Below are 23,822 nucleotides of genomic sequence, written 5' to 3'. Positions count from 1 at the left end.
GAAGGCTGTGACAAATGCTCTTTACATTGCTGAAAGATGTGTGAACAGAAATTTACTTCCCTGATCACACAAATTACTTCCCGTATTTTCCTAACCTTTCTTGTCTGAACTAAATTTCATAACTTTCAATTTTCAATGCTTCACAGAAAGTCCCAACTCTGCTGCTTGAACAGATCAATCTTCCACGAAGGAAATTAAAGTGTTTTGGGAATAACCCCCATGGATTTGTTTCTATATACAGTTGAACCTGACTTATACATATATCAACGGGAAAAGAAAAAACTACTTGCAACTCAGAATTACTTAGAAATCAGACTTACACAATACATCACATATTTGCTGAAAAACCAATGGAATAGACCTACAAGTGTAAATCACTGCAAATAATAAATACATTAAGACAGAAAATTATAATTTTGAACTTGGTCCAACCTTAAAGAAATCAGATAGGTTGGCTTGTTTCACTTTTCTTGCATTAAGAGTACCTCCTTTTGCAAACTTACTAATGAATTCAAAGCATTTTCACTACAACTTTTTGCACTGATGTAACGCCTACACACATAGAATGCACTTAACACTTCACTCAGTTCAGGTGTTTCAAGATTTAAGTCGTTATCTCCATCTCCATCACTGTCACTATCGCTTGTAGCTGGTCCATCACCACCACGTTGTTGATATCAGCAATATCTTCATCTCGTAGTTCTCCACACAGCCAGATTATCATCAAAAAGCACAAAAGTTTGCTCACAGCCAGACAAAACTTCATCCCCATAACCATCTTTAGTGCAGCCTCTTCTAGTAAGATACCAGCTTTGCGGAAACAGTTGCTGATTATGGAGGATGACACCTGCTTCCAGGAAGCCGAAATAAAGTCCATGGCTTCATTTCCTGCATCACTCAGTGTTATTAAATGTTGAACCAGCATTTTTCTATAATGCACTTTGAAATTTGCAATGGTGTCCAAATCAAGCGGTTGTAGAACACTAGTACAGTTAGGAGGGAAAAATTCCACTCGGACATTCTCCAGAACGATTTGAGATGGATGTGCTTCTGTTTCTTTTTCATTTTATTGTCCAGTTTTTTCAACCACTGTTCCATTAGAAGCATAGTCATCCAAGCATTTCTGTTGGATTCATATTCCGTAGGTTTTGTTTTCGCACCCTTAAAACACCTCAGATTCTTCAATTTTCCTATCACAAGTCGAGGAAGTTTGTCAGATCCACCTACATTGGTGGCAAGAAGTACTGTTACACGAATTTTACGTTTCTTCCCTCCATGGCATGAGTCACCTTTTTCAGCTAATGTTTTATTAGGAAGGAGATTATAAAATAGGCTGGTCTCATCACAATTGTAGATGTTTGGAGGCTGATCATCGCTTATGATACCTGGCAGAACCTCTTATTTCCAGTCGTGCACTGTGACGTCGTCCACAGCTTTTGAGTCACCGCAAATTGTTCTCCCTGTCCTTCCATGACGATCTTTAAATCCTTGCAACCATCCTGATGAAGCCTTGAAATCAGCAGTGATACTCATTTTAGCTACATCGCTTTTGCCTTCAGCATGTCTCCACTAATTGGTAGAGCTGCAGCCCGATTTTGCTGGAACCATGTGATAAGTGCTTTCTCCAAATCTACGTGCCTTCCTTCCTGCTGCGCTTTGCTGATTTTCAACCCAGTTTTAAGAACTCATCCAAAATAACGTTTCTTTTACTGATGACTGTACATAGCGTGGTATAACCAATCACCAAGTCTGAAGCATTTTCAGTTTTTGTTTTGTGTGGGTTAGCGTCCACTTCTTGTATAAATTTTACTTTTTCATAGGGTATAACTTTTCCTTTTTTACTGTTCTCCATGGCTAATCAAAAGCAACTGAATGACAAAACTACTGTTCAACAGTAAACACCAGATACCGGCACCGTGGACATTTTACTTCTCCGTTGTTCCCACGAAAGAAATTCTGATATTCAAACAAATTAACTCTATTTTCTTTTGTTTCCTCACCGAAACCGCCCACTATGCTTGTAATGTATCTTAATCTTTGGCGGCATTGTGAAGGTAAAAAATGAAGAAAGGTAGAGGAGGAGCGAGATAGAGAGCGAGGGGGACTCGCTCGGTTGTCCTTTGTTACCCCGCCAATGAGCAACGGTCAACAATGTCACTGGGCGAAACTCTGTCTTCTGTTTCAGCACTGAAACCGAACCGCTCTACTTCCGCCTACGCCGACAAAGAGGAAACTTCATAAATACAGTAGTTTCTTTTAAAAAAGCACGTGCTCATTACAATTACGCAAAACTCTGTTATATTTCACTGACAATACGTATAACAGCGAATTACGTATAAACAGATTACGTACAAGTAAGGTTTAATTAACACTGTTTTAAATTACATTTTGCCGGGACCTAAAGGAAATTACGTACAAATACAAATTACGCAGAACAGAGTTACGTACAAAGCAGGTTCAACTGTATACCATTAGTTACTCTTTGTCACAAAGAAAGAAAATAAGTCTTTTGTTTGTTGTGTTGTAATATCACCCTAATTTAAAAAAAAAAAAAGCAAACCCCATGGTGCAACACAGCCCCGAAGGGTCATAGCCAACCAAGTGACCGCTGCTCAGCACGAAAGCCTGCAGATTACGAGGTGTCAGTGGTCAGCACTACAAATCGTCTCGGCCATTCTTGGGTTTCTAGACCGGGGCTACTATCTCATTATCAGACAGAGTGGACCTCAAACCAGCCCTCTCACCCAGATAAAAATCCCTGTCCTGGGGTGGAATCGAACCCAGGCCCTCCAGGTAAGAGGCAGATGTGCTACCTCTATATTGCATGGCTGGCGATATCAACCTAATACTTTGTTATAATACTGGACAGGGCAAAGTAATGGACAATGTTGTGTTCGGCTGAATTTTTTCTGTGCATTTGTCTGTTACAGCGTCACGGAGAAACGACATGGGTCAGAGAGAAAGCATATGCTACCACGTATAGACATCCATTGCCTTTCCCACTGACGACAGACCAAACCATGATTTTGGCTGGATGTTTCACAGTCTGCACAACATAAACGAGGTGGTACTTTTCACCAGGCCAGAGCAAATTTTTAATCGCACTATGGGAAGAAAGTACAAATGGATAAGAGTTGTGGTATGTGATTGGAGGAAAATGCGAGCTCTTCTTGAACATACAACCAGTAACTGCTGGCCTTTTCCACGGACAAAAAGGAGTGTCCAGAAATTAAAAACAGGATATGTGAATACGTGTCTGAAAAGAGACTGTTTGGTTGTGCGGTCGTGAGTGAAATGTGTTGTTCGACAGCTGTAGCAATATCGAGAGATTTAAAACTGACACATTCTAAGGTTAACTGAAGAAGACTCGCATATGTTTTTGAACTGAGTATCTTCAATTTTATATGAAAACTAACAATGTGCAACATCTCCCAGCCAATTATAAAGAAAAGATTATGAATTCCCACAAATTTGCAACCAGTTTGCACAACAGAAATTTGTATTTGCTCTTGCAAATTGGTAATTCAGACCACAGTCAGATTACTTTGAACATTAAAACATGACGAGTTGTTTCATTATTTTACAATTTATTATACCATTTAAAATTTTTATAGGCCTACCGTGGTGTAGGGGTAGCGTGCCTGCCTCTTACCCGGAGGCCCCGGGTTCGATTCCCGGCCAGGTCAGGGATTTTTACCTGGACCTGAGGGCTGGTTCGAGGTCCACTCAGCCTACATGATTAGAATTGAGGAGCTATTTGACGGTGAGATAGCGGCCCCGATCTAGAAAGCGAAGAATACCGCCGAGAGGATTTGTCGTGCTGACCACACGACACCTCGTAATCTGCAGGCCTTCGGGCTGAGCAGCGGTCGCTTGGTAGGCTAGAGTATGGAAAAACCATCTCCACGGCTACCAACAGCGGGGTTCGAACCCACTATCTCCCCTTACCGCACAGCAAACTCGCTCGGTAACTAACACAGAAGTACCTACATCCCCATGAACCAATTAGTTCCCAACCTAAGGAAAAATTTGAAAATTTATTTTCACTACACATTTATATCTTAATGAAGATATAAATGATCAGTTTAAAAAAAAAAAAATTACAACCGTAGAAATTACTTGTTCCCAAATGGGAACAATGCCCACATATGTTCTTATATGTGGTAATACTACTACTACTACTACTACTACAAGTTTTCATTTCTCCGCTGAAGGGGTAGGTGAGCCTCCTAGAAGGTGACACCATCCCTCAGGCCAGGAGATCAGCATCAGAGGAGATGTGCAGAAGGTGAGACAGCTGGTGGCCATGGCCTATACTAGGAACTGTCCCGGAATTTGCCTTAGTGCAGGAGAATGGAAAACCACAGAAAACCATTCTCAGGACAGCCGATGGTGGGGACCAGCCCCTCTCTATCTCCCAAATACAGAGGCATAGAGCCACATTAAAGCCATAGCCACCCCTTCTCTGCTCAGTTGGCCAGTCAGAGTGCAGAGCTGTCAGACCACGGACCAGCCGTGGCCACTTGTGGGCCCGTGCCCACTCTGCATCCACCGACCATGTGGTCCACTGGTGAATAATGAATGTGTAGCAAGGTTTCACACTGGACAAACTACAGCCTCGTGTTCCTCTTGCATAACTTACATTGTCCCTGTCGTCCTCCTCAGATCAAATTATGTCCAAGCCACTTCTTGGGCGTGAAGGAAAGAAACAATGGACCCAGATCTTGGGCCAATTTTGCTGTCATTGTACGTGCCACTGACAATGTGCCTTGTTAATTGAAGCCGATCCATCTTCATATTAGGTTCAAGAGTGGTATAGATTCTCTAGGCTGCTGCTCTCAAAATATTTTGCGTGTTTGTGACAATAGACCAGGACCATTTTTTGGAAGTACACTAGAGTCCCGTTAATCCGAACCTCGTTAATCTGAAAGTCCGGTTAATCCAAACTGAAATATGTATTCATTTTTTTTTTTAATTACCCTTATTGAAATGAAAGAACGTATTATAGAATGAAGATTTACTTGCATTTTGTTAGTCATATTTTACTAGAATAACTTAATGTAAACATAATTACACATCATAGACCATCCATAACTGGTCGTTTATATTTACAGTCTGTTAATTTCTTTTGCCGTAGTGATTGGAACCTACTCGAAGATGCTGTGTTAAACCAGCGTCTCATAAACATCACATCAGTGGGCGTAGCAGCGGACTGTTGCTCGACGTAGCATACGGTAAGCTCTAAGGCAGCTGCGGCATCTGAATGTGACACTAGTTGTTCATTGTGGTCTTCTTCATCGTAACTCTGTTCCTCATCAACTCCAAATTCTTTCTCCACCATAGCTACAATTTCTTTGTCTGTTTGTAGCTTCCATCCACTCGCTAATGTCATTTTCATTGTTGTTTTCTCCTCTACGGGTTCTTAACTACATTGCTGTATTTTTATAAAGCATTTTATTAACGTAACTACTACAGAATGGATATTTAAAATTACAATATTTACTGTATTGTAGAAACTATTTTCCTCAGACGGTTGAGGTGCTGACCTTCTGACCTCAACTTGGCAGGTTCGATCCTGGCTCAGTCCGGTGGTATTTGAAGGTGCTAAAATACATCAGCCTCGTGTAAGTAGATCTACTGGCACGTGAAAGAACACCTGCGGGAGGAAGTCCTGGCACCTAGGTGTCTCCGGAAACCGTAAAAGAAGTTAGCGAGACATAAAAAGAATAACATTATTATTAGAAAATATTTTCCAGTTAATCCGAAAATTTCATAATCCAAACAGACTCTGGTCCCAATTAGTTTGGATTAACGAGACTCTACTTACTGTGCTTGTATTAAGATATGAACCTATCAACGAAGTAAAAGCCACCCATGTGCTTATTGTACTTGTTTACTAGGCGAGGTTGTTCAATCTGAATGTGCTTCTTACCGTGCCTGTATATCTTGGCTTGATTAGTTGGGTACAATCTATCACAGTTTGTTGCTAGACATACCACCTGGTATTTGTACAACAATATGAAAACTGTGACAATGATGATGATTACTACTCGCTATGGCAATTAGTGTCCTCATGTCAGAGTTCATATGAAGGAATGTTGTTAAAAATAATGACTTGTCCTAACCTCTTTGATCTAACTAGCTACTCTCCATAATGGTACTCACTACATTGGTAGATTTGATATACTTAGTTCCCGTTGTTCCCAATTGGGAACAATAAAAATTTAGCAATACCTACTGATCAATGTACAACTTTATGGCAATTAAGTTTTATCCTATTTATAAAGAAGACTTTGAAGGACTGCACTAACACAATATGAACTCTATAAAATGATATTTTGCCTTTAACTTGAATGACGTAGCAGAGAAACATGATTAACATTTGAGGTTACGTTTCACTTCTGGTTGTCAGGAAAGCTTTCTCTCCATTTGAGAATCACAGTCGAAGTTGCTCACTTTTCAAATTTTCTGCAAAGAAAAATACAGAAATGACGTTCCCAAATGAGAACTAATTGGTTAATATTAGCCTAATTAAAATAACGTATATTACTAAGGCAATAGCAAATGTCTTTCCCATCATGTACCTCCTATACATAACAAAACATGTTTTAGAAATGGGCGAGATATACTGGACGGGGAAAGAGGAGTAGAGGCTGCCAGACCTGGGCACATTCCTGCTGGCCCAACGTTCTGCCTGAATTAGTCTGATCGTCTAGTTCATCGCATCCAGCTGAGCGAGCTGGCTGAAGGTTTTATTTGTATTATCGGGTACTGCTTGTTGAACTGACTTGCAGTGTTTACTAGGCAGCTTCTTTCGGCCAATACTGCTCCTAACAGCTGTATTATTATTATTATTATTATTATTATTATTATTATTATTATTATTATTCTGACTGGAGCTGGAAAGTGTGCCACCATCTGTTTACAATTTAGATGCACTTCTTGGTAAACGTAGCCTATAGATTATAGTCCCTGACTTGACTTAATTCCTTAAACTCCTGTTGAGGAGCACAGTACAAAATTATAGTCCCTGCTTTGTGTAAAACACTCATTAATGGTCGACAAAAGAGGCATCGGTACAACAGCTAGATGATAAGTAAAACCACTCTCAGGATACAAATTCAAACAAACTATCAACACAGTCAAACTTGATAGCAAAATAGAAATTTGGAATTTCACTAATTAACATAGTTACAAAAGGTAGGTCACCAATGATTACTCTTAAAAAGCCGAGTAATTACCATAAACCAAGATTACACTAGGTTAGTCAGCTAAGACGTTCACCTAAAAATACCTCAAACTGTTGTACATATTCAAAATCAGTTTTCCATTTTAATTATGTTACAAAGGGGCTCATACTCTTATTTGCAATACTTTTCAGGTGTCAATATCTGCCAAAATAACAGTACGAATTATTGTTTTCTAAAACAGTACTATACTGTCTTACCTCTAGCATTAGAATCATGGCAATTGTAAATTCAGGGGTGTGATTATTTCAAACTTCAACAAGTAGTTTGAGAAAATGGAATATCTTTAAACATGCTTCATTTCACACCCATTGACTGCCCTATTGGAATGAATTAATAACCAGATGGCCAAGGCACACACAACATATGAATCCTGAGCCTGATGACAGAAATCAGAACTTCTCAGAACTATGTGGCGGTGATGATGATGCCTGTTGTTTAAAGAGGCCTAACAATCTGTCATCGGCCCCTAATGATACAAGATGGAACAAAATGTAATAATAATTAAAATTTATCCACTGACTAGAATTTTTTTTAAATGATCATGAAAAATGATTAAGAATTAGAATAGATTAGAATAATCAGTGGATCTAATTCTCAGTGCCTTATTTTATTTAAAATCAAATTAAGTGTAATAAAATGAAATAAGGCATTGCTTTAAAGTGAAATCATATTTCATGCAAATTAAAAGTTCAAAAACACAGACCAAAACACAGTCAATACAGTACAAAACATAGTTAACAATAAACAATTTTGAAAAATAGAAAATTCACTTTTAAACACAAAAAACAGGCCACTATCCCTCTTAAAACTGATGAGGTCTGCTGACTGTTCATCATCTCGTAGAATGAGAGAGATGGTACACGGAAATTTTATTAGACTATGGCTCAGATTTGCCAGGTCCACGCACTCTGTACGGCTGTATACTACGGTCAGATGACTGCTGCAAGTACAGATTGGGGGAGCTTCTCCCTTCAGTAAGTAGGAGTGCATAGCTATACCAGGGCCGATCCAAACATAACATAATACCACGGCTTCTCTCTGAGAATCCCGAAGGGAAGTCTTCCATACCTTCATAGTTCCTATAATTGTCCTCAGCTTATTTGAAAGAAGGGTGGCCTGCCATTCCAGCTCCCAATGTGACATTACCAAATGTCTCAGCTGAGAACGAATATAACTGGCTGGAACCTTGTAAGGCAATGGGGAAAGTGTGACTGCCTCCTTGACAGCCCTATCAGCTAACTCGTTTCCTGCTAAACCCATGTGGCTTGGAAGCTACAAAAATGGGATTCTGGTGCTAGCACTCCAACACTCAGCCAGCAGGTCCAGGATCTGCTGCACCAGAGGGTGCCACGGAAAACATGCATCAATAGATTGTAACGAGCTGAGGAGTCTGTACACAGCAGGAAATGCTGACGTTCATTGAACAGCACGTACCGCAGAGTTTCAGGGATAGCATACAACACTGCTGTGAACACGCTACAAGTTTAGAGTAGAGGAAAAAAGAAAATGCTCATTATCAACAACAACTGCACAGCCTACTTTAGCTTCTGCCCTCGAAAAATCAGTGTAAATAACTACTAAACCTGAATAGTGGGCAACAACGGACAGTAAGAGCCTCTGTAAAATGGCAGGGTCCATGCTCACCTTAGGACCAGTATGCAGATCCAAGATGATTTCAGGTCATCAAATTAAACACGGAGGTACCTTGTTTGGTATAAATGCTTTCCAAGAGGACACCAACGGGCTGCATTGCTCATGGATAAGCCTTAGTATTACTATTAGGATAATTAGTATAATCCTGACAGATACAGACACCCTAGAAAAACAATGCACGTTTGATTATGAGCTCCTCGGTACATTACTAAATGTGAGAACATTTTTACTATTTCTTTGATGGTTGAAAATTATTTGTGGTGAACATCTTAGATGACTCACACTCTATAAAGTTCAGTAAGTTTTCAGTTTCCCCTCTCATGAGATGTTCATAAATATAACATGAACATTCTCCAAATTTGAGGTGCAACATTACAAGTATTTTCAAAGACATAAAAGTACTCACTTCATAACGCCTGTCTCTACCAGATGCCATTCTGAATATGAAGTACTTGTACAGCAATTTCTAAAACAATAGGGGAGGAAAATATTATATTTAAACCAACTTCAGAAAAACAATCAGGCCAAAGTGAAAATTCATCCCAACACAAATGCAACATTTGAATGGTTAACATACAATACAAAAGCAAATTTTAAGCGAAAATTAGCCCAGTTGCATAGACTTGTAGAAATTATTAAAATAACCTACTTGAAAGAAAATCTCATTTCATGTTAAAATATAATTTAACAGTTCTCTTTCAAAAAAGAAGCCAACAAGCATTCTACAGATATGGAGGACAAAACGCACAGAACTAGTGTTAAACAAGTTCTTTATCTTGACATGTTTTGTCTTCATGAATGTGCATCATCAAATTTAAAATATAGATAAGCAGAAATAATGTTTTCACCTAAGAAAAATTCCTGCCACAATACATCTTCAGTTCTCCTTGCATCTGAATGTCACTTTAAAAATGAGTGAACACTTTTTTTTTTTTTCCTATCACAGTGAATATTCAATTTGTAAATGATTATTATTATTGTTGCCCAGATTATCAGGTTTTAACTTCTTTGTAGGCTATGTGCTGGCACTGGGTTTCACCCTCTCCCTACTATCGTATATTACATCAATCATATCTAACTCATTTGATGAGGTTGACATCAGGAAAGGCATCCGGTCATAAAAACTTGCTACACAATCAACCCCGTAGAGAAAAGGGGCAAGAGTTGGAGAAAATCGTCTTTTCCTGTATCTTAATAAGAAAATTTCAACATTATTTTGTGTTTTATGCCCATACGATTCTGATGTTCGAATCTTGTTGAACCTGAAAAGGGCTAAATCGGACCAGACCTAGAGAGGGGCTAAAACACCACTTTGTCAAAATCGTTTAAGTAAATCCTAATTTCATTCTCAAATCCATGTAGAGCTACCAGTGATTTTGATTCCAAAGGTTACATAAAGTTACAGTTCAAAATCTTCTTCAGTGCTGCTGATACAATACAAAGAAATGAAATGCATTATTCTCCAAAAAAAGAGAACAAGGGAGTGTAAAGCATTACCTTCGCCTCTATCAACAAGATACAGAAAAGTAACTCCACTTTTAGAGGTTAGCCAGTGTTCTACTTCTCGTATTTCTGTCACTTGTAACTGTGTACCAAAGTTGCTTTTTGAGGTTGCAATGGTCTACTCTGTTCATTTGTTCAGCTAGTGCATGTGGAGATTACAGTAGAGTTTATACTACAGGGTCCAGCAAAAAGATCCAATGATGTTCAAAATTTTAAAAAGTACTTAAATGTATGTTGATATTTAGTCATTTAGTGAAAAGAAACATTGTTGCCATTTAATAAAGATCAGGAAAAAATGTCTTGGAACAAAATTAAGTTTTGAAAATAATACCCTCCAAATTACTTCCACTGTTCCTCATGCACTCCTCAAGGACAAGTTGGGAGGTTCGATAAACTCTAACACAAGCATAACACGATTCTGCTCAACCTGTTATAGTGAAATGGAATTATTCATAATAGATCTTATGAACAGTAATAATTCAATGGATGATAAGATCATTTTGCCAGGCTGAGTGGCTGAGACGGTTAAGGCTCTGGCCTTCTGACTCCAACTTGGCAGGTTCGATCCTGGCTCAGTCCGGTGGTATTTGAAGGTGCTCAAATACGTCAGCCTTGTGTCGGTAGATTTACTGGCACGTAAAAGAACTCCTGCGGGACTAAATTCCGGGACCTCGGCGTCTCCGAAAACCTTAAAAGAGTAGTTAGTGGTATGTAAAACAAATATTATTATTATTATTATTATTATTATTATTATTATTATTATTATTATTATTATAAGATCATTTTAGAAAGATTTTTAACAGCAAGACCAAGATTTTAACTTTTTCGGAGTTTGTCCATGAAAAACCAGACAACTTTTTGATATGTTTTTTGAAGTGTTCTTCCACAGTAAGAAAAACAAACAGTATCAAGAAACATTTTAGAGAGAGAGGGGGCGGGGGGAGAGGGAGAAGGGTGTGGGTTAAAATAAGTTTACAATTTTAAACATGTTTTTTATACAAGTGAAAGTTGTTAGATCCTAGAATATGGGTAGTTTTGTTTTGCGATGTAGAAGTCGCTGATGAAGGGAGTGGTGCCTCCCAAAACAAATACGAGTCAAAATAATCGTATAAACTTACGAATTTGAGAATATATTGATAGGGCGGACCCAAATGTTACACGTAGTTTTCATATGAGCGTAGTCAATGAAGGCCAACTAAGGACCAAAAATGGTCTAAATAGTTTATTTAGAACGTGCCAGACAGGCAAAAAGATTAAATAATAAATTTAACATAAAATAAAGATTTTGAGCATTTCTAAAAATTTAATCTTTCTTCAAAAATGTCTCACACAATTTAACGCCAAAGCACCCAATGTCTTTTCAGAAAAAAAGCACCCAAAGTCTTTTCAGAAAAAAAGTAAACCAAACATAAAACATAATTGGCACTATACCCAGAAAGATATGAATCAAAAAGAGGTAGCAAAATGACAGCAGAAACTGAATTACCTATAATATCCCAGTAGACCAACAAGAAGCAATTAGGTATGAGGCAAAGAAAAAAACTGTCCATAATATTAGAACAAAGAGGTAAATATGGACAAGAAAAATAATAGTATACAACAGCTTAATGAGAAAATTAAAGAGAATGATATAACAACTAAAGTCGACAAGGGCAATACAACAGTTTTACTAGATAAACAAGGTTATATTAACAAAACAATTGACTTCTTAGATATTTTTAAATTACTTAAAAAAGATCCAACGAACACAATGCAAAAGAAACTTAAGAAAATCTTAAACTAAACAAATTTTCTACTTGATGCTACAGAAATAAAATGCTTGACTATGAACCCAGGAATGCCCACTTTAAGAGCACAGACAAAAATTCATAAAAATAATGTACCGATTAGACCTGTGGTAAATTTTAAGAAAAGCCCGGCCTATGAAATAGCACAATTTATACAAAACATCCTAAAGAAACATTTTAGGTTTAATAGTAAAACCAATTTAGTTAACACCATTTATTTTTGTTATAAGAGAAAGATCACACTGAGTACATATAATTCCATTCATAGTTTTGATAGTGTCGATATGTACTCCAACATACCAACATTAGAAACAGTTAACATAAGATATAATCTGTTACAACACAGTGGGCTAAATACAATAGTGATCAAAGAATTTATCAGAATTTTTACTTTTACATTGGAGAATATTTTTTTCCCTCTTTTGATAATATTTGTGTTGTTTGAGTCATCAGTCCATAGACTGGTTTGATGCAGCTCTCCATGCCACCCTGTGCTAAACTTTTCATTTCTGTGTAACTACTGCATCCTACATCTGCTTGTCATATTCATACCTTGGTCTACCCCTACCGTTCTTACCTCCTACATTTCCCTCAAACACCAACTGAACAAGTCCTGGGTGTCTTAAGATGTGTCCTATCATTCTATCTCTTCTTCTCGTCAAATTTAGCCAAATCGATTCGGTATCTCTTCATTTGTGATTCGATCTATCCATCTCGCCTTCAGCATTCTTCTGTAACACCACACTTCAAAAGCTTCAAATTCTCTTTCTTTCTGCGCTAGTTATCGTCCATGTATCACTTCAATACAATGCCAAGCTCCACACGAAAGTCTTCAAAAACATCTTTCTAATTCCGATATCAATGTTTGAAGTGAGCAAATTTCTTTTCTTAAGAAAACTCTTCCTTGCTTGTGCAAGTCTGCATTTTATGTCGTCCTTACTTCTGCCATCGTTAGTTATTTTACTACCCAACTAACAATATTGATCTACTTCAAGACTTCATTCCCTAATTTAATATTTCCTGCATCACCTGCCTTTGTTCGACTGCACTCCACTACTTTTGTTTTGGACTTATTTATTTTCATCTTGTACTCCTTACCCAAGACTTCGTCCACACCATTCAGCAGCTTCGAGATCTTCTGCAGTCTCAGATAAAATAACAATATAATCGGCAAATCTCAAGGTTTTGATTTCCTCTCCTTGGACTGAGATTCCCTTTACTGCCTGTTCTATGTGAACAATGAAAAGGAGGGGGGACAAACTGCAGCCTTGCAGCACTCCTTTCTGGACTGCTGCTTCTTTTTCAAAGCCCTCGATTCTTGTCATTGCAGACTGATTTTTATACAGATTGTATATAATTATTCGTTCTCGGTATCTGATCCCAATCACCTTCAGAATCTTAAATAGCTTGGTCCAATCAACATTATCGAATGCCTTTTCTAGATCTACGAATGCCATGTACATGGGCTTGTCCTTCTTGATTCGATCCTCTATGATCAGACGTAAAGTCAGGATTGCTTCACGTGTTCCTACATTTCTTCTGAAGCCAAACTGATCTTCTCCCAACTCAGCTTCAACTTGTTTTTCCATTCTTCTGTAAACAATACGTGTTAAAATTTTGCAGACATGAGATACTAAACTAATGGTGCGATAGTTTTCACACCTGTCAGCAGCGGCTTTCTTGGGAATAAGTATAACAACATTTTCACGAAAATCGGATCGAACTTCTCCTGTCTCGTACATCTTACACACTAAATGGAATAACCTTGCCAAGCTTGTTTCTCCTAAAGCAGTCAGTAATTCAGAGGGAATGTCATCAATTCCAGGTGCCTTTTTCCTATTTAGGTCGCTCACAGCTCTGTCAAACTCTGACCTCAAAATTGCGTCTCCCATTCCATCAGCATCAACAGCCTCTTCTTGTTCCAGAACCAAATTCTCTACATCTTCACCTTAATACAACTGCTGGATATGTTCCTGCCATCTTTCTGCTTTGTCTTCTTTCCCTAGAAGTGGCTTTCCATCTGAGCTTTTAATATTTATACACCTAGATTTCCTTTCTTCAAAGGTTTCTTTGATTTTCCTGTATGCAGCATCTACCTTTCCTAGGACCATACAACCTTCGACATCCTTGCACTTCTCCTTCAGCTAGTCTTCCTTAGCTACCTTGCATTCTCTATCCACTTCATTCTTTAATCGCCTGTATTCTTTTCTGCCCTCTTCATTTCTAGCATTTTTGTACACTGACTGACAGAGCAAATGCAACACCAAGAAGGAGTGGTCAGAACTGTATGCCAATTGCAGGGTAGACTGACGTCACTGAGGTATGCTCATGATGTGAAATGCGCCGCTGTGCTGCGCACGTAGCGAACGATAAATGGGACACGGCGTTGGCGAATGGCCCACTTCGTACCGTGATTTCTCAGCCGACAGTGATTGTAGAACGTGTTGTCGTGTGCCACAGGACACGTGTATAGCTAAGAATGTCAGGCCGCCGTCAACGGAGGCATTTCCAGCAGACAGACAACTTTACGAGGGGTATGGTGATCGGGCTGAGAAGGGCAGGTTGGTCGCTTCGTCAAATCGCAGCCGATACCCATAGGGATGTGTCCACGGAGCAGCGCCTGTGGCGAAGATGGTTGGCGCAGGGACATGTGGCACGTGCGAGGGGTCCAGGCGCAGCCCGAGTGACGTCAGCACGCGAGGATCGGCGCATCCGCCGCCAAGCGGTGGCAGCCCCGCACGCCACGTCAACCGCCATTCTTCAGCATGTGCAAGACACCCTGGCTGTTCCAATATCGACCAGAACAATTTACCGACGATTGGTTGAAGGAGGCCTGCACTCCCGGCGTCCGCTCAGAAGACTACCATTGACTCCACAGCATAGACGTGCATGCCTGGCATGGTGCCGGGCTAGAGCGACTTGGATGAGGGAATGGCGGAACGTCGTGTTCTCCGATGAGTCACGCTTCTGTTCTGTCAGTGATAGTCACCGCAGACGAGTGTGGCGTCGGCGTGGAGAAAGGTCAAATCCGGCAGTAACTGTGGAGCGCCCTACCGCTAGACAACGCGGCATCATGGTTTGGGGCGCTATTGCGTATGATTCCACGTCACCTCTAGTGCGTATTCAAGGCACGTTAAATGCCCACCGCTACGTGCAGCATGTGCTGCGGCCGGTGGCACTCCCGTACCTTCAGGGGCTGCCCAATGCTCTGTTTCAGCAGGATAATGCCCGCCCACACACTGCTCGCATCTCCCAACAGGCTCTACGAGGTGTACAGATGCTTCCGTGGCCAGCGTACTCTCCAGATCTCTCACCAATCGAACACGTGTTGGATCTCATTGGACGCCGTTTGCAAACTCTGCCCCAGCCTCGTACGGACGACCAACTGTGGCAAATGGTTGACAGAGAATGGAGAACCATCCCTCAGGACACCATCCGCACTCTTATTGACTCTGTACCTCGACGTGTTTCTGCGTGCATCGCCGCTCGCGGTGGTCCTACATCCTACCGAGTCGATGCCGTGCGCATTGTGTAACCTGCATATCGGTTTGAAATAAACATCAATTATTCGTCCGTGCCATCTCTGTTTTTTCCCCAACTTTCATCCCTTTCGAACCACTCCTTCTTGGTGTTGCATTTGCTCTATCAGTCAGTGTATTTTCGTCATTCAGAATCAGGTCTAGTATCTGCTGAGTTATCCACTGATTCTTAGTTGATCTTTTCTTCCTTCCTAACATTTCTTCAGCAGCCCTGCAGACTTCATTTTTCATGACTATCCACTCTTCCTCTATTGTGTTTCTTTCAGCCTTTTCATTTAGTCCTTTTGCAACATGTTCCTTGAAACAATCCCTCACACTCTTTTCTTTCAACTTGTCTAGATCCCATCTTTTCGCATTCTTTCCTTTCTTCAATTTCTTCAGCTTCATATGGCATTTCATGACCAACAAGTTGTGGTCAGAGTCCACGTCTGCTCCTTACAAACAGGGAAAGGGGATAGCGATGATGAGTGTTGTTGTTTAAAGGGACCTAACAGCTAGGTCACCGACCCATAATGGTACGAGATGGAACGAAAAGATGTGATGATAAAATTTTAAAATATATCCACTGACTAGAATTTGAAACAAATGATGATGAAAAATGATTATGAAATTAAAATAATCAGTGGATCTAAATCGTAATGCCTTATTTGATAAAATTATCCGAGATACATATTACAATGGAATAAGGCATTGACTTGAAGTAGATATATATATCATTCAAGTTAGAAGTTAAAATAACACATTAAAATACACAAACGTGAACTAAAATACAGTCAATGGGATAAAAGCATAGTTAACAAAAATACACTAATGCAAAATACACTTTTACACACAATAAAAAAGGCCACCATAACTCATGAAACAGTTGACAAGATCTGTTGACTGGACAACATAATACCACTGCTCCTCTTCAAGAAACCCGAATCAAAGTCTTCCATACCTTCGTAGTTCCTTTTATCGCTCTCAGCTTATACGGGAGAGGGGTGGCCTGCAACTCCATCTCCCAATGCGACATAACCAAATGTCTCTGCTGAGAGCAAATGCCACTGGCTGGAACCCTGTAAGGCAACAGGGGAAATGTGACAGCCTCCTTGGCAGCCTTGTGTCAGCTAACTCTTTTCCCTCTACACCCATGTGACTTGGGAGCCACATGAACATAATTCTGGTGCCAGCATCCAAACACCCCGTCAGCAGGTCCTGGATACGCTGCACCAGGGGGTGCCGAGGAAAACATGTATCTATAGATTGTGGAACGCTCAAGGAGTCTGTACACAGCAGAAAGTGCCGGCGCTCATTGGACAGTGTGTATTGCAGAGCTGCACAGATAGTATAGAGCTCTGCCGTGTACACACTACACTACTGGTAGAGGAAAGAAACCTGTTATTGTTGACAATGAACGCACAGCCAACTTCCACTTCTGGCCTTGAACCATCCATGTAAACAATGACCAAATCAGGATACCGGCCAACAACGGACAGAAAGAGTCTGATAAATGGAAGGGACCGTGTTCTCCTTCAGGCCAGTGTGCAAATCTAGAATTATTTCAGGTCGTCATATTATCCACAGAGGTAACCTACTTGATCGTCTGACAAGAAAAGGAACGGAAGGTACATCAAACAATCTACGACTGTTATCCAAGCGTATTCCAACCAGCTGCGTTGCTGGAGGATAAGTAGCATACAGCCGACAGTTTACACTGTGGTATACGCAAGGGTAGCTTGAGTGAAGTGGCATCAATAACAAATTTACAGCATAGTAACAGAAGTATTTGCTGATGCCTCAGGTGTAAAAGGCGGCACTCCAGCTTCAGTAAACAGGCTAGAAATGGGGCTTGTACGAAAAGCTCCCGCTACCAACCTAACTGCACTGTGGTAGATGCTATTCAGTTTCGCAAGGATGCTTTGCCTTGCTGAACCACATACTGCACTGCCGTGGCCTATCCTGGATAAAATATTTGCCCTATAAACCCGTAGGAGCACAGTGCGGCCTGCCCCCACGTAGTGCCACTAAGAAACTACATAATGTTCAGCTTCTTAGCGTATTTCGCTTTTAACTGCTGCACATAGAGCTCCCATGATAATTTGCTGTCGAAAAGGAGCCCAAGAAATCGGTGCCGACTGCAGGAACAGCGACATCCACCAAATAAAGCTCAGGATGGGAGTGAAGTGTGCACTTCCGGCAGAAGTGTACAGAGGTCTTCGTGGCTGACAACCGAAAGCCATTTCGAAGATCCACTGTTCCACTCTAAACTGCTTGCTGTAAGTGTCGCTCAGCAACGGCCATATTTTGTGAGCTATAATGCAGAGCAAAATAGTCTATATATAGCAACAGTATTACTGTTGAACCAGCAGCAGCAAGAATACCGATTATGGCAACTGCAAACAGAGTGACACTGAGAACCGATCCCTGTGGGACTCCATTTTCCTGAATGTGGTACTGCGAATATGCCCTTCGTACCCACACACTGAATAGATGGGACAACAAATTCACAATAAATACCAGCAAGTTACCTTGCAAATTCCACTGACGCAGGACAAAGTATGCTGTATCGCCGTGTGGTGTCATAGGCCTTTTCTAATTCAAAGAAAACGGCCATCGAATGCTGTTTATGGAGAAAAGCATCCTGGATAAAACTCTTCAGGCATACCGAGTCTTCAGTGGTCGAGTAGGCAGCTCGAAAACTACATTGGTATTTGAACAAAAGTCCTCTTCTCCAGTCGGCGATTCACCATCCTCTAAAGAAAGCTTACACGAACAGTTTGTAAGACAAATAGGTCTGTAACTTCCTGCATATTCAAGATTTTTGTCAGACTTGAGGACAGGAATTACTATGCACTGTGATGGAAAATCATCCTCTACCCAGATTCGGTTGAACACATGAAGGAGAGATAAAAAGGACTATCCTCATTAAGGTGTTTCATCTGGTTATGGACATGATCTGGTCCGGGAGCCTTGTCCTTGTAAAGCACCAAGGCGCTGCGGAGTTCCCACTCTGTAAAGGGCACGTTATAGTCCTCTGAAGCTTGAGTGACAAAACTGAGTTGATAATGTTCTGCCTTCCACTTCAGAGCTAAGAAATCACTATGGTAATTCCCAGAACAAGACACATCCGCAAAATGACTGGCTAGATGATTAGCAACAGAAGGTGAATCTGTGACGATATTGCCTGCAATGGAAATTCCCGGTACTACAGATGATCCTTCTATACTCAAAATACGTCGAAGTTTAGTCTACACTTGAGATGATGGTGTATGTGACGTCACAGACGACATCTCTCCCACGATGCTTTCTTACACTGTCGAATAAGAACTCACGCCTGAGCGTGCTGTTTTTTAAATGTTATCAAGTTGGCCACAGTAGGCTGTCTACGATAGCGTTCATGGGCGCGACGGAGTTCTTTTATACCTGCTGCAATTTCATTCGTTCCACCAAGGAACAAGTTCTAGGCGAGGAGTCCCTGAAAAGGATGGAATGGACAACTGAGCAGCAGCAAAAATAATTTATGTAAGTTATATCGCCGTCTACACTCTGGCTAGTTGCGCAAGTAAAGATAGCTAGTGCTGTGAACTTCAGCTGATCAGCACGAGGAGGAGCCTCGATAGATTTTTCTTTCAACGAAGTAAGAATAATAGGGAAATGGTCCCTGTCACAAAGATCAGCGTGTACATTCCACTGAAGCAGGCGAACTAGCGCTCGGCTGCATACACTAAGGTCTATACGAGAGTATGTGCCCTAACTTATGCTGAAATGAGTGGGTTCACAGGTATTCAAAATACATATATCCAGCTCTCTTAGCAATATTTCCAACTCCCTTCCCCTGGGGCATGGTGTATCAGAGCCCCATATAGGGTGATGAGCGTTAAAATCTGCCAATAAAAGGAACAGAGGTGGAAGCTGATCTATAAGCTCAGCTACATTATTTATATTAAGAGGCTGACCTGGTGGAAAATAAATATTACAAAATGTTGCTGTGACAGGCAGTGGTACCCGCACCGTAACTGCTTCTAGCGGTGTTCTTAGAGGAACCTCTTCACTATAGGTATCAGAATGAACAAAAATACCTACGCCACTGGACATCCGGTTAGCATAATGTCGTTCTGTGGAGTATAGTCTGAAATTTCTCAAGACCGTATGATAACCTGGCCCGAGATTAGTTTCCTGAACACAGACTGTACTCTCCGCAAACTCGCCAATTAGCTGGCGCAGCTTAGCAAGATGCCTGTCAAAACCATTACAATTCTACTGTAACAGTGCCATAGTGTGGACTAAAAGAAAGTGTGTTAGGCTATGAGCAACAAGATGCCCTTAAACTTAAGCACTATGTACATCCTATCATCAACGGACGAGGGGATTGACGCCCAGAACTTCAACGTACCTTGAGGAAGGGATTTTTTCCTACAAGGGGAGCGCTCAGGTTTAGGAGCAGGCATACCTGCTGGCGCTGATTCATACCCTCCAGATGTAGGCATTATTTCCTTTTTGCAGGAGAAGTGCGGGAGCGCACGGTAAGGGTGTTCCTCTTCTCTGCCTTCTTTTCTTGTTTAGACGGGCTGGAAGATAATTTCCCAGAACTGGCCAACGATGCCATCTCTGGCAGCATGGGCACGGTTTTTGCCGACCTCTTGGTGGGGGGAGATTCCCCGACTTTGCTGTGCAGCTTAGGACTCCCAGCTGGCACAGACTTCTTAGTGGTCGAAGGTTGGGTGGTCCGCCCCCTTCGAGCTTTTTCTCTTTACAACTTTGCTCTCAGGAGCAACAGCCGCCTTAAGGGCAGCGATCTTCGTGGGTATAGATGTCGTGAATTACGAACCTGGAAGACTCTGAACTATCATGTTGTAGTCTGGTGTATTTGCAGGTATATTTGTGGAATTAAACTTTTGGCACGCTTCCTGGTAGCAAAGACCATCTGGGGTCTTGATCTCCTGGATCTTCTTCTCACTGAAATATGTCTGAAAGTTCTGATCTCAAGGAGAATGAAGACCAGAGCAGTCAATGCACCTGTACAGCGTTGTGCAATCTTCCATGCCGTGAGCTTCTCTTCCACATGTAGCACACACAGACTGATTCAAACAACGAGATACCATATGTCCGAATCTCCAGCATTGATAGCATCGCAAAGGAGGCACGATGTACGGCTTCACATCACAACGGTATGTTGTTACCTTGACTACTTCTGGTAACGCTGACAAATTGAAAGAGACAATGAAGACACCAGTGGCAACGTCTTCACCGTTGACTTTGCACGTAACACGCCGGACGTGTGTCACGTCACAATTCTTCACGTTTTCCACCAACTCATTGTCAGTGATCAAAATGCGGTGGAAGATAACTCCGCAAACCAGATTCAAGGATTTGTGCTCCTCCACTTTGACGGGGATTTCGCCAAAGTGGTCACACGTAAGCAACTGATCAGCTTGGACTGCTGTGCAAGTCTTCAAAAGTACATTACCGTTGCGCATTTTCTTGAGATCCTCAAGTTTGCCGTAGACGCCTTCTATGTGTCTACAAAAAGGATTAATTTAAGCAGCTTAAAAGTGTGCCCATCGGTTCTGGTAGCAACCAGAAACCTAGGGAAGCTGGATCCCATTCCTTCACGCTCCGCATGTTCCTAGGGGGTTGAACCCCGCAAGTAATCAAAAGTTAAAGACTTCGGTGGGGGCCACCTTGGGCAGGTCAAAGACGTTTCGAAGCCATGCCCAAAATCATCCTCTCCGAATGCCACCCACTCCGATCAGGGGCCTCTGTAGCTGAACCAAGCAGCCGAAGCAATACCCACCTGGTCGTTGCAGGTATTGCCCGGGGTCCGAAGTTAGACGATACCTAATATGGAATGACTGAGGCAATGAACACTAGGACTCCCTCGCTCCAATCACCCGCAATAGCATGTACCCCACAGCATGTACAGAGCAATAAGTATAGATTTTACAAAGGAAATATAATATGTATGTATTGAATAGGAGGACATATTATATTTCCTTTGTAGAGTGAAAATCGTCAATAAGGAATGATTCTAATATCTTGTAACAAAGTATAGACTTAAAAAATAAAACGATTAATAAAAACATGTCCTTTCGGCATTCGGCTGTGCGAGGACCTGTGTTGTCAGGCGGATACTACTGCACGGGTACATGGCGCTCCCACCCAAATGGATTCTCGGGGTCACCATAGGGCTTTCAAGCATCATTACACACGTAAGAAGCACATCTCTGAGCAGCACGCACATCAAGAATTTTGAATCGGTCTACAACTAACCCTTAAAAAAAAAAAAAAAAAAAAAAAAGAGGGGACCGATGGCCACATGACACTTAGTTGCCTTCTACAAAAGGCAGGGATTACCTCTGAATGTGTTCAGCCCCTCACATCCACAGGGGGTCCAGCAAATGATACCAATTTACAATCCATATCTGCGCATAGGTCGCCCTTTTAGTCGCCTCTTGCAACAGGCAGAGGATACTGTGGGTGTATTCTTTGTCTGCGTCCCCCACCCAGATGGGGAAAAGGGGGTAGCAATGGGCTCACCAGCAACAGGCATTTTAGGATATATTTATTTGGATCACCTGGAGTTTAAAGGTATAGTAGGTAAAAATCAAGCATTGTATTTATGGTCGAGATATGCAGATGATATTTTTGTAATTATCAATGAACAAACTCTAAAGCTAGTACTACTGGGAGTTTTAAGCAACATGGACAAACACATTAAATTTATGATTGAATCAGAAAAGAACAAATCCTTAAATTACCTTGATATAACAATTTCAAAACTCGATAAATGCAAAAAAATTAAAAACTGAGTTATGCATACTAATGTTATCAGTTTGACCTTGCTCACCATCCTGAGCAATTATCTTTTGCGTAAGTCGATATTTGCCGTGTATGAAGTGGTTGAAATCACTAAGGTTTTCGCCATGTCAGAAGATGGCTATGTGTGTTGATGAATTCTTAAATATTAACTGAGTAGACTATTTTGTAAGACCTAATTTTAAATTAAACTGTGTGATATTAATGTGTTCATTCATTACTATAGGATTGATAATATACGTTAATACCTTCTTTTGTTTTATGTTTCATTGCTTGATGCTAAGCATATTTTTTTGCTATTTGTTTTACGTCGCACCGACACAGATAGGTCTTATGGCGACGATGGGACAGGAAAGGCCTAGGAATGGGAAGGAAGCAGCCGTGGCCTTAAGGTACAGCCCGAGCATTTGCCTGGTGTGAAAATAGTAAACCACGGAACCATCCTCAGGGCTGCCGACAGTGGGATTAGAACCCACTATCTCCCGGATGCGAGCTCTTAACAGCACGGCCAACTTGCCCGGTGCTAAGCATATTAGAATCTAATAATATTGTGTAATCTTACAATACCAAGTAGCCTATATTATAAATGGGGCGCAAAAATCAATAAATATTCAACAAATATTATACACTAAATAACAAGAATAAAAGTAAGTAAATAATTCCAAAAACAAAAGTATATCATTCAGTTAGAGTATTAATGTGAAGTTCCATTTTACCACAATTTTTGCATATATCGACTTTTGAAAAAACTTGAGAAAATTATCTTCGAATCTTACCTCATCCACCTTAAGTTTTTACAAGTTCTATTCAGGTACCGTGCTTGTCTCTATTGGAACTAATATCGACGAAAATTTAGAATGTTTCAAGCATATACTAAGTGAAAATAAAAAACACATTTCCTGAAAAAAAAACACTGTTTGCTGCAAATGTTGAGTTTTGAAACAAAAGCTCCTCAATTGGAAGTCATATAAATTATAGTGAAAAATGGAAGGGTATGTACAGGTACTGTAAGGCAGAGACAGGTTCCAAGAAGGACATTCCAGGAATCATTAATGAACAAAGTGAGTGTGTACGTGAGGATCTTCAAACAGCAGAAGTATTCAGTCAGCAGTATGTATACCTGCCAACTTTACAAAACCAAAAAAATCAGAAGTTACAATTGGTCGAAACTGCTTATTCTACATGTCCTGTGCAATACAGGAGTACTATGGTATGCATTGTAACACTTACTGTCTCAAAACCCGACTGTTGCTATATGGGGCTTCCATCACAGGAAGTATGCAAGTCAGATG

General features: G+C 40.7%; 1 protein-coding gene across 11 annotated transcripts in view; it reads right to left on the bottom strand.

Moving 5' to 3' along the window:
• Positions 1–23,822, bottom strand: part of LOC136864508 (protein boule) — a 350,930-nt gene that overhangs the window by 270,482 nt on the left and 56,626 nt on the right. For all 11 annotated transcript variants that reach the window (XR_010859321.2, XR_010859320.2, XR_010859322.2 and 8 more), the window contains exon 3: positions 9,310–9,369. Coding sequence is in view for 8 of the 11 variants with exons in the window: in XM_067141569.2 (XP_066997670.1) it covers positions 9,310–9,339 (30 nt within the window). In the remaining 3 variants the exon portion in view is untranslated. The remainder of the gene's footprint in view (positions 1–9,309; positions 9,370–23,822) is intronic.

Source organism: Anabrus simplex, chromosome 2 (genome assembly GCF_040414725.1).
Source record: "Anabrus simplex isolate iqAnaSimp1 chromosome 2, ASM4041472v1, whole genome shotgun sequence".
Classification (NCBI taxonomy): Eukaryota; Metazoa; Arthropoda; class Insecta; order Orthoptera; family Tettigoniidae; genus Anabrus; species Anabrus simplex.
The sequence above is the reverse complement of the archived record's forward strand: the minus strand, read 5'-3'. Positions and strand labels throughout refer to the sequence as shown.